Source organism: Polyodon spathula, chromosome 16, assembly GCF_017654505.1.
Source record: "Polyodon spathula isolate WHYD16114869_AA chromosome 16, ASM1765450v1, whole genome shotgun sequence".
Lineage (NCBI taxonomy): Eukaryota > Metazoa > Chordata > Actinopteri > Acipenseriformes > Polyodontidae > Polyodon > Polyodon spathula.
In genome coordinates this window covers 11,810,227-11,825,918 of record NC_054549.1, presented here as the reverse complement: position 1 = coordinate 11,825,918, position 15,692 = coordinate 11,810,227, and the positions used below count along the sequence as shown (strand labels likewise).

General features: G+C 41.5%; 1 protein-coding gene across 1 annotated transcript in view; it reads right to left on the bottom strand.

Moving 5' to 3' along the window:
* Window positions 1-1,754: 1,754 nt before the first annotated feature.
* Window positions 1,755-15,692, bottom strand: part of LOC121328807 (histone-lysine N-methyltransferase PRDM16-like) — a 186,556-nt gene continuing 172,618 nt past the window's right edge. Inside the window, 9 exon segments of the mRNA XM_041273880.1 lie at window positions 1,755-3,255; window positions 4,461-4,635; window positions 5,324-5,376; window positions 5,379-5,550; window positions 8,013-8,184; window positions 8,679-8,848; window positions 12,553-12,630; window positions 13,063-13,232; window positions 15,432-15,519. Of these exon segments, the coding sequence (XP_041129814.1) occupies window positions 3,121-3,255; window positions 4,461-4,635; window positions 5,324-5,376; window positions 5,379-5,550; window positions 8,013-8,184; window positions 8,679-8,848; window positions 12,553-12,630; window positions 13,063-13,232; window positions 15,432-15,519 (1,213 nt within the window). The 3' untranslated portion in view covers window positions 1,755-3,120.

Below are 15,692 nucleotides of genomic sequence, written 5' to 3'. Positions count from 1 at the left end.
TTTTATTTTTTTTTAAATTTATTTGAATGGAATTGCTCTAAAGAAGTACATCTTTCATAATAATAATTATCACAAGCATCAAAATGAACCGCAATTTCAGAAATGAGATTGTGTTTACTTCAGATTATTCTGCACTTCAATTTCATTCTCTCTCATCCCACAAGCATAATTCCTTCAATTTAATATCTGAATGCCCGTTTATTTTGCCAAGGCAGTAAAAAGTCTCTTGTGAGCCTGCAATGTACACCCTAACCACATGTACAGTAAGTGCATCTACGGATTTTTACATTTTGTTTTTAAATACAAATGTTCACAAACGGACACCATAATGACCGGTAAACACAAGTCATGCAGTTTTTTTTTCTTCGTCTTTTTTATATAAACAGAACCGAGGCAATATCAATTCAGATCCAAAATGAAACAAGCACCATCAATTTTGGAACCTTCATATCCATTTTCTTATATGAATTCCAGACATAGACAACAATCTTTTAGAACAATATACAGTTTTGAAACAAACTTTTTTTTTTTAATTCAGGTCTGTACTGTGACAGAAGATCAAGACCAGCCACATTGGATATGTTTTTTTCTATATATATATATATATATATATATATATATATAAATTTGGTCAAACACATTTTAATTTGCCTTAGGTGCCGGATTTGCCTTTAGAAAGCTGGTAACTTAATTAAAAAATGTGTTTATTTCCCCATTTATTTACACTGTTAGGGTAGGGACTCTTATACAAATTCAGAAAAACACTGTATTGATGTGTGTGGGCTTGGCGATTTTTATTTATTTTTTTTCAACTGAGGGTGCCCTCTGCTGGCCACAAAGACAATACACTATTTCTTGTTTAATGCATACAGCACTGTAATGGGATAGGAGAACAGGACTACAAACATTTTAATTATTCTGCCAGTGTTGATAATTTGATTGAACTACGGCTGTGCAATCTTCATCGTGTTATTCGGGTCTCTCTCTCTTGCAACAGAAAACCAGGCAACAGGAGGTTTAACCATTTCAACCCGGAATTGTTCCAACACATTATCAACATTGAAAACAGAAACCAGATAGAGAACACCAAACCGGGTGTTTTTGCTGGACAGATAAAAGAACAATACATTATTCTATGGGACTATGGGATAAAGAGTGCCCTCATGCATTTTCTACCAGCAACTTCATTAAGTTTAAAATGCTTAAGTCCGAAGTGCAGCGAATGAATTAAACAGGGTGCCAATGGGGTGGTAGAGTTTAAAGTGTCTGCAGTATTTCCCAATTGACATTGCTCTTGATTTTGGAAATAATTAGGATTAGGGATTTGGGCGCACACTATGAAGTGGTTGCAAGTACTTAGCTGTATATTAAAGCAGCTCATTCTGGGAATCATAAAGCTAATGCATTTCATTATGGGACATTTTTGAAGGATGCGAAATGCAGTAAAACGGGTAGCAAAATGCAATAAACAATACAATCACACCAAGTCACCATCAAAAACAAGAGAGGCTTCTTCATACAGCATAACTGTCAACAGTTCATTTTTTGTTTTTCTTTAAAAAAAACAAATAAAATAAAAAAAAATAAAATAAACTTTTACATATTTTACAAAATTTGTACTGCCACACCACGGGCCTGCTCCACAGTCCGATAATAAAGACGTCATGGGTTTCAGAGCATGCTAGGAGGAGACCACTGTCAGGTCTGTGAAACATTTGGAATGTGCCCCCCCCCCCCCCCCCCCCCCCCCCCCCCAACACAGCCAGATTTATTCATATTACTAAAAAAAACATTTCCTTACACAGCGATTCTCTTTCTTTCTTTTCTCAAATTTGATTTGATAAGTAAACGGCTAAATTCTTCGTTTTACAAATTTGGCACGCTGGCAATATCACTTGTATTAAATGGAGCTTGCATCGCATTTTTTTTCTTTTTTGAAGATATACTGGGTTAACTGTGGGAGAAATATATACAGCTGTCACTTTTCATCAACTACAAAACCCCCCAATAATAAATAGAACACACAATCTCCTACTCCTAATTGCAGATTGAAGAAGTCTACAGAAAATCAAAACAAACTTCAACAGCAACAGAATAAAAACCCTTCAAGAAAAAATGATTGTCGGAGAACAAAACATCATCTACTGGGTTATTTGGCACAAACCACTCGTCCTACATACTTCCTGGATAGTGTACATACAGCAATATTACACAATTTTGGTCCTTCACTAAGTAATTATATTAACAATATATACCATGGTGTCTAAGGGAAAAAAAACAACAATACTGTTATTACAGAACAAATGACATACAAAAAAGCAAAAGATTTATACAAATTAACTTAAATCGAACTAGAAGAATTATGATACAGTATTGGCCCCTGTGGGAAATAATTTAAAGTCAAAATTTACTGGATAAAATATTTGTATTCATTATTATTTACTTATTTGTGGACTAGCCTCTTTGAGGAATGCAGTGTCCTTTTTGAGAGCTTTGTAGTTCATTAAATTAGAATTGTTATTATTATTAATTACTATGACTACTACAATATGTCCTACCGTTCAGCTGCTTCTTGATATAGCATCTTTTCACTGTGCAAAAGCTTACTTGTGTGGAATAAATATGTTGTGGGCATTAAGGTCATTGTTGAAAGGTTTGCTGACCCAAGGAATGAGGTGAAAAAAAGGTCCTTTAGTTACCAGTCTGCGTGGAAGCAACCTTACTGAGCTTGATCTGGAATGGAATAGGGGGGCAGGAGAGGGCAAGGATTCTACCCAGCCAGTTTCCAAAGGGGTGTTCAGACCACCCACAACTGTAAAAACACTCAAGAGGGCCAAATTTAGACCAACGGAACTCAATCAATTCAACAACAAGCGCTTATGGAAGGCCCCTGGCACAATGTGCCAGCCCCAGTGTGCTGGCTCCCTATTCGGACCATGCTAAGCAGGGCTGCCTCCTCCATGCTCTACAATCTCTATGCCTGGTTCACTGTGCCGCCCGCTTGGGTGAGAGAACCTGGTCCCCTGGGCGGCCCTGTCCAGCTCCCGTTGAGACAGAGGTGGTCCCAGTTTTCCCAGTGTGGCCTGGTCCCTGGTCCCTGGTTCCTGGTCTCTCTCTCTCTCAGATGTGGTTGAGGGGGTGAAAGTTCCCAGGCTCTGAAGCTCCACCCCCCCTGTTCAGCCAAGCATCCAGAGAATTCTGGGAGGATGTGTGCAGAGGGTTGTTTTCAGACAGAGACAGCATCATTGCATAAGCCTGTTAAATACACAAAATTATATTATTATTCAAGCCATTACTGCACTGCATCCCTATGCTTTGTGTATCGTTACACTTTTATATAAAACAGAACAAGGAAATATACTTTTAAAACTTCACACACTGCGTGTAGGGTTATTGATACAAGAGACGTCATCTTGTGTAGTTTGGGAAAATGATTTCTATTTTATAAGAGACACCCTACACATGACGCATTACCATAGCAAGATTGTACTCTCAATCCGCTACTAAGCATACAAAAGTGCTGTTTTTTTTTTTTAAATTAAGCTGCATGTTTTATACATGAGATACAATGTGCTGAAACTTTGACAAGTCCTTTCCATCGAATGTTCACTATAGATGCAGCGCGTTAACATTCACTCAAACACGGCTTTATCGGTCACTGACTTCATCTGAAAACCCAGCAGTTTGAGATTTGGGGATCTCCTCACAGTTTTCACTGCAATAAAATAAGTTACAAAATCGTCTGTGTTTGTGTCTCACGAGCAAGCAGCTGGCAAACCAAACCAGCACAAAACAAATGAAACTGCTGACTGACACCCAAGTACAATCAGCTGGTGTTCACAACTCGCTCGCATTCAGAAATCTGTGAAGACACAGCCTGTTCCAGTGTTTAGGATGAACAGAAGGGTTTTCAAAGAACAATACGTGCCTCAATAGAGCTCATAAAAGAAAAGGGACAGAGCCATGCCTTCCCCCTCCCACGATCAAAACAGAGATCCAACTCTCGCCCCTGCCAGTGTGTTTATGAAAGGGAAGCTACATAGACAAGCTGAGGGCTTGTACACCCTGCTCATCCCTATGCAGCAGATTTCAAAACAAATCCACATAAGCAAGTTTCATAACAGTACGGATCTCACTAACTAACCAGGCGCTTGCTTATTCACTGGCTCGTCTGTTCCAATTTCGATTAGATCCTTCAGTCTAGCTAATCATTTCCTTCTGCCATCTCCAAACGTGAACCCAATTGTTTGTTTCACCTTCTGTGTATGAGATTCGTAAAGCACTTCAAAATATTGATGGAAATCACCACTGATACAGCTAATGCTACCGCCCTGGGGTGTGGATAAAAGGCACGGTCCTTGATCCTTCTCACTTTGTTCTTGTGACAGTCATTTTTAATCTAGCTTGTTTGCTGCTTTTATTAAAATGTGCATCATGCACACATTGGTGAAATCACATACCTGCGTTTTAGCCTGTCTGTACAGGGTCTCTTTTAAAGTCTCCGATTCTAAGGAGGAGTTAAACATGTCTTTAACTTCAAAGGGTTCCTCTGTGGCCTTACGGAGATCCAGGCCCTTCCCGAAAGCCGGAATCTGCTCCAGTTCTAAAAGGCTTGCTTCGTCCTCATCAATACACCTGCACCAACGAACCTTGGGTTAGCTTTCCTGGTCTTACACCGACAGGCCAAGCAACCAGCCCTGACAAACACCAGACTGCTCATGCACATGCGATGAGGGGACTCGACAAGCCACGGCACCACGAGGTACATGCACATTGGAGAAACGGGGAAGGGCACGACACAAGGGTCCCAGCAGAAAGTGTCTCCACTTAATCGTTTTACCGCCTTACCGGCACGCAAAAAACAGAAAACGGTAGCTGGCTTTCCCAAAGGAATGGAGGGGACCTTCTCCGGGTCTGTACTGCAATAGTGCCCTGCAGCATGCACTGGAGGGTGATGAAGTGGACACAAGGTGGAGCGTGGACTGCTTGTCACATGCTTCACTGTGGGACTTGTCTGTCAGCAGTGAAAAGTGCAATGAAACACATTCATAAGAGGTCTTGGGACTTGTTTTCTTACACTTAATGCTGGAATCAACTCCAATGGTGTAGTATAATACAGATTTTCCTAAACAAGAATTATCTGAATTCCTATTTTATTTGTGTACTGAACTTCTAAGCATTTACCTAAAAGTATTTCCACAAAGTGGCTTTCTCCAGCTTCGTTTGTAGGGTGTACCTGCTACCACGTCGCTTGATATAAAAAGCCCTGCATGAAAGTGTAATAAACCAAGTCCCAGTGGTGTTGTGTGGAGCGGGCCCTCACCTTCGGGTGTGTTCGTAACTCATCATTAGAGAGGAAGGCTCCTCGTAGAGGAAGGCTCCTCCTCATCCTCGTAGCTCCCCTGGGGTACCATCGGCGGGGAGACCACCTCGTCCTGAGATTTCTCCGTCAGGCTACCGTCCTCTTCATCAGCCTCCTCTTCCTCCTCCTCCTCCTCTCCTTCACTCCGCTTGGGGTTGGACAGCACGTGTCCCTGGCTGTCATCCGGCCTGGGAGGGAGGCGACAGTGTGTTAGTTTAACGATTGTTTAGATGCTAACGGCCACACTGATTTCCTCTCGGTGAAGGTTTTTAAACAGATTATTTTAAGCTACACAAAGAACCAGGTTAAGGTTTGGGGCATACCGAATGCACACAGACAATTATCACAAGTACCAGACTTGAGCATGATGAGAAGGGAAGGGGACTGGTGGGCTTCGGGGCTCGGAGGCTGAGGTGGGGGTGGGGATTCTCAAACAATTATAAAAATGCCACTTGTTTGGATTTTTTTTTTTTTTTGCGGTTTCTGGGCAGATTTGAAGGGTCCTGGGTATTGTCACTTAGTCTAAACACGTCGGTGGGGTGTTTGTGTTTGGGGGGGTGGCTTGATCGATTTCTCTTGCAGATAAATACCCCAATCTGCCCCCTCAAGGCACTCATGCCAGCCTGCTTCAGCCTCAGCTGTCTATTTCTGTCTGCGCTAGACAAGCTTAAACCCCCGTGATCTCTTACAGGAAATGCCAGCGTCATTTTTTTTTTCCTCTGTCAGTTTGAAATAAAAATACCCTCACTCCCAGACTGCCTGCCTGCCTGCCTGGACAACCTATTTCAGTAAAAAATTACAAAAAACTCAGAAACAGCTTCTGCATATCCAATGAAGATCCAGCAAACAAAGAGATTTAAAGGCTAAACTCTATTCAAACGTCTCTAAAACATTTGAGAAACTACATTTTTTAAATTTAGATATAAAGTAGAGGTCTCACTTGAATGACAGCTTTGCAGAAGCCAAGCCTGCTTTAGTGAGAAGAGACGGGCTATTGATCCCAGAAGGAAGTGATGCTGTGCAGCTACAGCTAAAGGTTTTGCATCACCCTATAGAATTTGCTTCATAAAGTCGAATGAAACCTGCTGAACAATGTTATGTTAACATATTGAGTTACATATCACTTTGTATTTCACGAAAAATGTGACATTTAAAAAATCTAACATTAAATACTGTCCTACACTTATGGCTTGTGGTACACTTTTGCGATATCATTTTGTAATATCTTTTGTAGTTTCTACATTAATCTAAATTATTTTCATCTATCTATCTATCTATACACACACATTTTTTTTAATATGTCTCAAATGTCTCATATCTCCTAAAATTCTAGGTGATGCAAAACTTTTGGCCATAGCTGTACATGGGTGCTCAAAAAAAAGGGATTTGAAATTTGCTTTCATCGAAAAATGGTTATGCATTTGCATGTGGGCGTTTAGAAAAAGCCCATTGTGAGCTGCACAAAGCATCACTTACTGAATCACTCTGTTCTGCTGTCACATCCTCTTAAATATGCACAGCACACACAGACCACATTTACACAGCACATTAAATATGAATTCAGTGTAATGCAAGATTATGGTCACATATGTGTTTTTGCTAGAAAGCTGGGGGTCTGCAAGTTGTAACATGGTTATGAATATGTTTTTTTTTTTTTTGTCAGTAATGGGTTTGTTGTGTTTTTGGCGAGTCTGGTAAAAGTTAGGCTGAGACGGAAAGTTAATGAGACACTCAGCATTTGTTTAACCTGCTGGGTTTACACTGTTATGCTTCACTGCTGTTTCAGACTGCACCGCCTCTGGCATCCACCAGGGACAGCGTACAGGCAGGGTGGCTGGGGGTCCCCTGTGAGTATTTTCGTTCTGCCTTTTGATTGGTCCAGGTCGGGATTCATAATGACAACCTGGGAATAACTACCAACAAATCACATCTTCATAGACACAGTTACCGCTGAATGGAAGCCTTTAACAGCAACAGTTATACAAGACGAAATGCAGTAATATGAGAATAAACTGAATTTATTGATTTTTTTGACAGATATTTAGATTCGGTTTCGTATTCCTAGTCGTTTGTCAAAGAGCTTCTGAAATAGTTTATTTTAGTATTACTACATGTATGAGTTGATAAACTACAGCTATGGCTAAAAGTTTTGCATTACCATTATAGAATGAACTAATTTTGCTTCATAAAACCTGCTGAATAATGTTATGTTAACATACTGAATTACATACTGCTTTGTAGTTTTCCATATACAAATACTGTACTACTATTATGGCTTCTGGTAGACTTTTGCGATATCATTTTGCAGTTTTTTTTTATTACAGGGATGTTAAGTACAATATCTAAATTATGTTTTGCATCACCTATATCTCAATCTAGGTGATGCAAAACTTTTGGTCATAGTTGTAAATCAGACTTATACATTCACATAACACACACACACACACACAAACACACTATTTCTGTTCTGTTGCTCTTCTATGTGACATTTACATTGGCAGTCCAATCTATGTAAGGGTACCGGATGTATAGCTAAGTTATGCATATTGTTCAACGCTAAATGCATAAACAAAGATCTTTCCATACTGAATAACTAAGAAGGGGGTCAAATCACGAGTCCTAATCTTTCCTCCCGAGTTGAAATCATTACCTTTTATCTGTCGAACTGGACGCCTGGTTCAGTTCGCTGTTGGCAATAAAATTCCGGATTTCCGAAAAATAGGAATCTTCCTTCTCGTCTAAAAGTGCATGATTGTCCGGTTCGGAGTTTGGCGAGGAGATGCTCGTCCCCAGGTTCGAAAGAATCCCAGAATGCTGACTCACTGAAAAAAAAAAAAAAAAAAAAGAAAAAAAGAAATGATGGAATACATAACGGCATGAAAAACAAACACGTTGCAGCCCTGGACACTGACTGGATAGAGGAGCAACATAATACATATTGACACACATCTTTACTGTGTAAATCATTCCAGGGGAAAACTGCACTGTTATAAAGTAGAGCTAGCTAGCAGGAGGGATCTGCACAATATCTAGGAGCGCATGTAACGGGCAGGGTTGTGTTATACACTGCCGTTAGGGATTCGGCCCCTCGCTGAGAGCAGATGAGGTTAAAAGCTCTATAACCACGAATGCAGCCGAGCCCGGCTCTTTTGCATAGCGGTTGTGGTTGTGGTTCACGCCCAGCATCCGCCCGGTTACATTGGTGCCGTGACTTGGATAGATTGGCTGCTGCCATGCGCCGAGGTCAAAGGGTGTGTGTGTGTGTAAGGGTCAGTGTTGTGTCAGACACTGCTGTTCCGGATCACAGCTGCATTACCTGGAATGTTCTCATGCTCATGTTTTTTGAGGTGTCGGTCCAAGTTGGTCTGCTGGCCGAAGCAGCGGTTACACAGGTGACACTTGAAGGGCTTCTCCTTGTTGTGGATGTTCCTGACGTGCCGCTGCAGATTGGAAGAGATGCTGAACGACCTGTCGCAGTATTTACATCTGGAGACAGAAAGAGAAGGGAACGAACATAATGAGAGCTCAGTAAACACTAACCAGCCTTTCTGGCTGCAGAGTGCTCTGGTCTAAACGGCGCAGGCAGAAGTCAAACCCCACAAGGGGGCAATCACATTCTCGTTAGACGTTTTCAGCAGCCTCATCTGGTTTGCGGACTATGTTGAAATACAGGTCATAAGGCAACAATAGCAGTGTACCATGCGTTTGTATGTGTGTGTGTGTGTGTGTGTGTGTGTGCCATTCCAAAATTAAACAAATGTCTTTTTGACTAGAGATGTAGAACTTGCCCTTTACGGGGAGAATCTTCTTCTAAAAACAACATTCTGTACCAGTTGCACAAAAACGAGGGGCATGGTAACGGCACTGGTGGTCGAACCAGAATGCATCACACCGCAGTTCCGTACTACTTTCTATAGGTAGCTCAGACATCATCGTTCTGCCACTGACACACACACACGCAAAGTAAAGCATTCGGACAAGATGGATAAAGACACTTTGTGAACATCCTTGTAGAAATCAGACAAATGCATTACCTATTACGTGTGTTACTAGAAGTTCAGTATACAAATGTGAACTCGTATATTAATTCTTGTTAAAGAAAACTGATATTTTAGTGGTGATCTGCTATCTTCAGATTTAGGAGTACATGGCTGCACTGCACTGCCACTTTTAAGCTGATCCCAGAAGTGGTTAAATGGGGGAAACAGAAGCTGATCCCCTGACTCTGAATATCCACGCCTGATATGGAGATGTTAAGGGAAGTAAACATGAGGAACACTTGTTTTCTACTCTTATTTATAGGGTCCACTGGTCAAGAATGCTTCTTTCTCAAAGTCTGTTTATATGAATCAAATACAGTTTGAGATGCAATGTTCCCGACTGGTGCTAGCTTGTTAACTACAGTGCAGGACAGTTTTGTGAATGTCAAACTTTATTTTATTCATGGAAAAAAAAAAAAAAAAAAAAAAAAGACTTTCTCTTTCTCTTGCCATCCTCAAAAGCAATGAAGCTCAAAATGATTTTCTTGCTCCGAGCCGAGCGGTCGTTACGTGTCTGGTTTCATATTCCGTTATATTTCTTACCCGAGGTTGAGCTGTTTAAAAGGAAACAGCTCCAGAGGGTAGCCCAGAGTACATCAATTTTCGCAGATTATAAATAAACACTCTTGAAGTTGTGTTTAATTCTTGAGACAGTCCCTCTTTGTTTAGAGGCTGTGTGCATTCACTCTTGCTGTGCAACAGTCCCCCCCCCCCCCTCTGTCCCTCTGACAGCAGTGTTCTGGGGTTTGCTTTCAGTGCTAATTGCTTTGGGAAAATCGCTCGTCATCAAGCACTGAAATCAGACTGAGGCCCTTTTAACTTCTCCAGAGCTCTTTATTTTTTTGCTTGCTAATTTCCAGACTTGGCGCATCACGGTTCACAGAAAATGGTCAAACGCCAAGATGAAAAAAAAAAACAAAAAGCAGAGTGATTTTTTTCCCCTACCGTGTCTGTGGGGACTTGAAATTACTTCATCAGCTCAAGAAGATTGGGTCTTTTTTTTTTTGCTGTACGTGGACCATTACAATCTGAATTGGGTCTTTGAGTAGCCACCCCTCTCTGCCAATTTCTGTGCTAAAAGGGGGTCCCGATAGCATCTCTACCAGTCAAATAGTCCGATACAATGAACCATGAAGAGTTTTTAAACAAGCCTCTTTCTTTCGCTCTGCTGTTCTTGCCTTATTTGCCTCGAAGTGGCAAAGATAATGGTCCCTGCTATTTGTTAGGGTAAATTGTTACAAAATGAGCTAATCAGTGGATTAAAAACTAAATCTAAATAAAAGAGCCGTGAGCAGGTCCTGCGAGATTTCAAACTTAATAAAAGTGACCTGAACCTAGTCAGCAGTAACATGCACAGTTTACACTGGCAGAAGGTTAAGGGATTTGGTCCTGAATGAGCAGACCAAGGTCATGCACGCACATCTATTTGCTCATTCAAACCGCTGTTGGCTCGGACTACAAAAGATAACCATCTCTGGATTTAAAAAAAAAAAAAAAAAAAAAAGTAACGTTTAGTTTCTAAAGCCGAGGGAACACGAAGTAAGTTTTTCAGCAGCATGGAACCAGTCCAAGAGACCTAGCCTGAGGCAACTTTGCTGCATCAGATCCCAAGTCTCCCTTGGTGTGCCCTGCAATGGCCTGAAACCTAGTCTCTTCAAACTAAGCTCCAAGCCACAAAGTAGCTTTGTGTTCCCTTAGCTTTAGGCTACAGTTGCTGTATTGGAATAGGAACAACTTTTATGTTTACAATGCAAAACGTGCACATATCTAATCTGCCATGTAGATACGTACCAGAGTCACATTATGTGTCAGTTCAGTATTTAAAATGATTTACACAGCTGTAAACTGTGAAAATAAACACGACAATATAACAAATCTAAGAGGGTCACAAGCTCTATTGTATGGGAATAAGAAACACCTTCCATTTCGCAGACCCAATGCATCCGAACCTGAAGACAGGAAGCTAGGGTTCTAGAAGGCACACACATTACAGATAATGATACATTTATATTTACAACCTGGGTCAAGCTGCTGGGTCTGTACTAGAATCTTCAACTGCTAAACTTCCCAATTTGGAGCCAAGAGACTAATGCACCTAAAGATCATAGCCTTGTAACTGCCCCAGCCTCATCCCCATAGCAACAGCTTGTCCCCCAAGGCAGACTGTCAGGTCCAATGACACTGCCCATCCCTGCTAATCTCATGCCCAATCCATTACCCGACCATTTTCCATGAACGACGGGGCAGACAAATCAAAGCCAACCCATGCAATTAGAGTTAGTGAAGCTGAAGACTGCAGCTGTTTGAGAGCCAAATCAATGACAATTAACTGCTTCTATAAACAGTGCATGGAAATCTCAGGGGTGCTATTACAGAGCAACGTTGTCCAGAAGTTGTTCTCCACTTCAGAAACATCTGGAGAGACAAAATTAATCTTCTTTTTTCTTTTCCCCCCTATTTTCCCTTCTCGTCTCCGCATGAGAAACTTAACTCTTAACCACACAAGTGCCGGCAGGGTTGCGTTTTACTTTTAACTTCATTCAAATCAGCAAGAAATGTAACTCTTTAAAATTATTTTTTTTTTAAATGCATTAGGCTAAGCCTTTTGCGCCATCATTTTAATGATCTAAACAATGTACATACTGGCACTCTAACTATAACACTCCTGCCGGTGTTAACTTCAGGGCTGATTCACTGCCCAACTATTAAGAGTGACATTACTAACAGCCAACTTCTCGGTATGTTTAACATACCTTTTGTCAAGGGAAAATGTGTTTGAAAACTATAATATAAAAATACATCTATTTATCAAAGGAAAATACTAACAAACAGCTGACTGAATAGTAGCATTTCAAAAAGAGATAAGATTTAACTAGCCTTGTGGAAGACACAGTTTCATTATGCAAATGCACATGTGGAATATTTCAATCAATTGGGTTGCATTTTTGTGCAACACTGTCTTCCATCAAAGACTACTGGTTGCCCTGCTTGCTGTCTTTTGAAACCCTTTACGAGCCTTGAATGGGATACTTCACTTCTAATTAAAACAAAGTCATAATGGGGAGCGCAGTGATCCATATAGGGGCATCAGTATATAAACGATAATAAACCCCTGCAAGGGTTACCGTTATGTGACTGGCTGTTCCTTACCTGTAGGGCTGCTCTCCTGTGTGTGTCCTTAAGTGCCTTGTAAGATTTGCTGACCTGGGAAATATTTTCCCGCAGTACCTGTAGCAGATAAAGAGCAATATTTAGACAGATATTTGACTGGCGCATGGCGGATGTGACTTCTTGCTCTTTCAACCAGCATTCAAGTTCAGTAATTGTCTTTTCAGTTCCCTAAGCAATGGGATATTTGTGTCCGAGGGAATGTTTACTGCACTGGTTAGGTCAGGACTGTCTGCTGTCACGTCCTCAAAACACTTTGTAAATCACAAGAAACACAGATGTTTTAGTTTTTCCCTTTCAGTCATAACAAGCAGCTGAATCTAAACATGACAAAACAAATAATCTTCACTGGCATTCGTTTATACTGAAATCAGACACTTGCCTCCAACACTAACACAATAATAATAATAATAATAATAATAATAATAATGTTTGCAGCTGGTGGGTTTCTTTGGAAGTCCAGCAGCAGTGAAGTTCCCATGAATCCTGTACCTGCAGGTGTAGCGTTCCTTGCCTTTCCTGAGGATGGCGTCAGACAGTGTTGGCGGCGGGGAGCGGAAGTTGAAGAGGTGGTGTGAGGAGTGCTGTAGAGAGTTCGAGGGGTCCAGCTTCAGAGCACCGAAGCTCTCCAGCTTTTCTGTCATGTTCTCAATTGCAGACATCTGTAGATGAAATACAATGGGTAGGGTCCCTTTCAATGATTTACAGCAGGGCTAGCCAAAGTTGGCTCTCTTCGGCGTGCGTTCTTACTTGGTCATCTAGTGTTCTAGGCTGGAGCAGCACAGTACAACAGAGGACTTACTCACTTATGACCATCAGAATTATAACTGAATAAACTTTGGTATGTCATTTTTCTATATATATTTTGTGTGCCTACAGGTAGCATCAGTTGCTGTAACTGTACACTAGTGGGTTCTGTGAACTACCTCTCAGAACTACATTTCCCATCATTATCCTGCTCACCTATGTAACTGAGATGGATTTACCAGTGAGCAGAAGGATGATGGGAAATGTAGTTCTGACAGATCCATGCGTGGTACATGGGAAGCCATCTTGAGGCAGGGAGTGCAATTTAAAAGTTTAAAAAAAGTGGTCAAAAAAAAAAAAAAATAAAAGCAATACACACACCTTACGTAAACAGTTGTAGCCACACGTGGGAACTTGTAACACAATAAAATAAGAAGGTCCCTTTAATTCAATGCCTTAAACTGAATGTCACAGTAACAATAGGACAGATGCTCAGCCAGGTGTTTTTCTCCCAGCAAGAGGAAAGGTGCAGGAAGACACTTGACCTGAATTGATTTGGCCCCTGCTCCCAAGAGCTGTCTGTGTGACACAATAGTGAGGTAGTTAATGTTTCCTGATAGGCTCAGAGATTGCATCATTGCTGAAGGAACGGAAGGCAGGAGGAAGCTGTATATCAGACCGTGGGCTATCAATTGTGCGGCTCTCAGTCACCTCCCTGACCTATCGCATGCTTACAGCCCCATAACAGCCCCCCAGGGATCCCCCCGAGCCAAGACTTTGTTCGCGACACAATTTTTTATTCTTTTTTTTTTTATTATTATTTAGAAGGGACAACGTACATTCAAAATGAAGACGTGGCAATACAATGGAGTCAAGGAAACTTGCTCCTGATATCGTATCTCTCATTTAAAACGGCATACAAAAGGATTTCTATGCGCATTATTACAGTCAAATATAGCTCAGCTTCCCACCCTGTTTGTGACTCACACAAACACAAACACGTTTGTGCGAAAAAAGAACATTACAGCGTCTTTCAGTAAGATGCATTGCAACTCATGAGAAAAGCCTTTTTAACCAGTGTAATGCCTCCACAACTGCAATGAAGTCACACTGAATGAAGTGTTCTCTGTGACCGCCAGGCCCTTGTATGCTCCTTATCTACAGTGTAGAATTTACATGTGGTCTGGTAAAAGCGACTGAACCATCCTATCCGTTTACAGTGTATTACACAGAACAGATATCTACAGTGAGGAATGGGTTTTTTTGTGCACTAGCTGTAAAAGGATTTACAGTGGAGCAGTTAATGGATACCAGCTGTTCCCGTGCCACTCCGCCTGGGGGCTAAGGATTTCTCACCATTGATGGAGGGTCAGATCCTCACGTCTGATAAACGTGTTCCCCGCCAAGCAGCTCTATTCTACTGGACACAAACACAGGATGTCCCTGATCGACACGCCGACATTATCTAGCTCACCAGGGCAGAAAAATCAGGGGAAGCTGTTAACCGCATACTCTTGCTCACAGTGAAACAATGACAGAACTAAGTTTAGCTATGAAACCGGCCGTGGGATAGCTACCACCATTCCAGCGGCGATTGTTATTATTCGAGGTGGGGATGGTGAACCAGACTGTAAACAATGCTTTCCACTAGGCACAGACTGCAGAACGCAGTAGCTGCAGAGTGAACCGTGGAGACATGTAAAGGAATATTGCACGGGGGGCATGTTCAAATGTGTTTGAATGGGTGTGCATTGCGCTCATAAGCAGTAAGCAAGCTGAAAGCCAATTAGTTTTTTGCATTGAAATGAACGTACTGTATTTAGAGGCAAATGAGGGTTTAAAACTCCGATCAGCAAACATTAGGCAGTACAAGATTAATGGTAATCAGGGTCTGTGAAGCCAGCCCAGTACAGTTTGTGTGAGACTGCAGAATTTGAAATGAATTGAAGGAGTTTCAATAGCAAACGGCTGCATCCTTGCGCTCGAGAACAGGGAGTTCTTCATGCTGTTCATGTATCATTCAGTCCCAGATATTGACGGGGCTGCCCAGTATTCCATCCTATTCCAAAATAAAGCTTCTCAATCTGTTAGTGCACCGTGGAGGTGTGGGTTACCTGTGGGTGGAACAGCAGCGGGGACGGCCTCAAGTACTTCTCTTTCAGGGCTCCTACTGGGTCCATGAGCTTCCTTTTCTCCACCCTGCTGGACCAGAGCAGAAAGGGTTACATACGAAGGTCAACAATTATAAACCACTTTGCAAGCAATAAAGCCTGGGCAACTGCCAGGTACTTTCCTGCACCCAACCATGACAAGCACATTCCATTTTTGGTTATCTGCAAAGTGGTAACCTACAACCCCATGCAACCCCCTTTCAG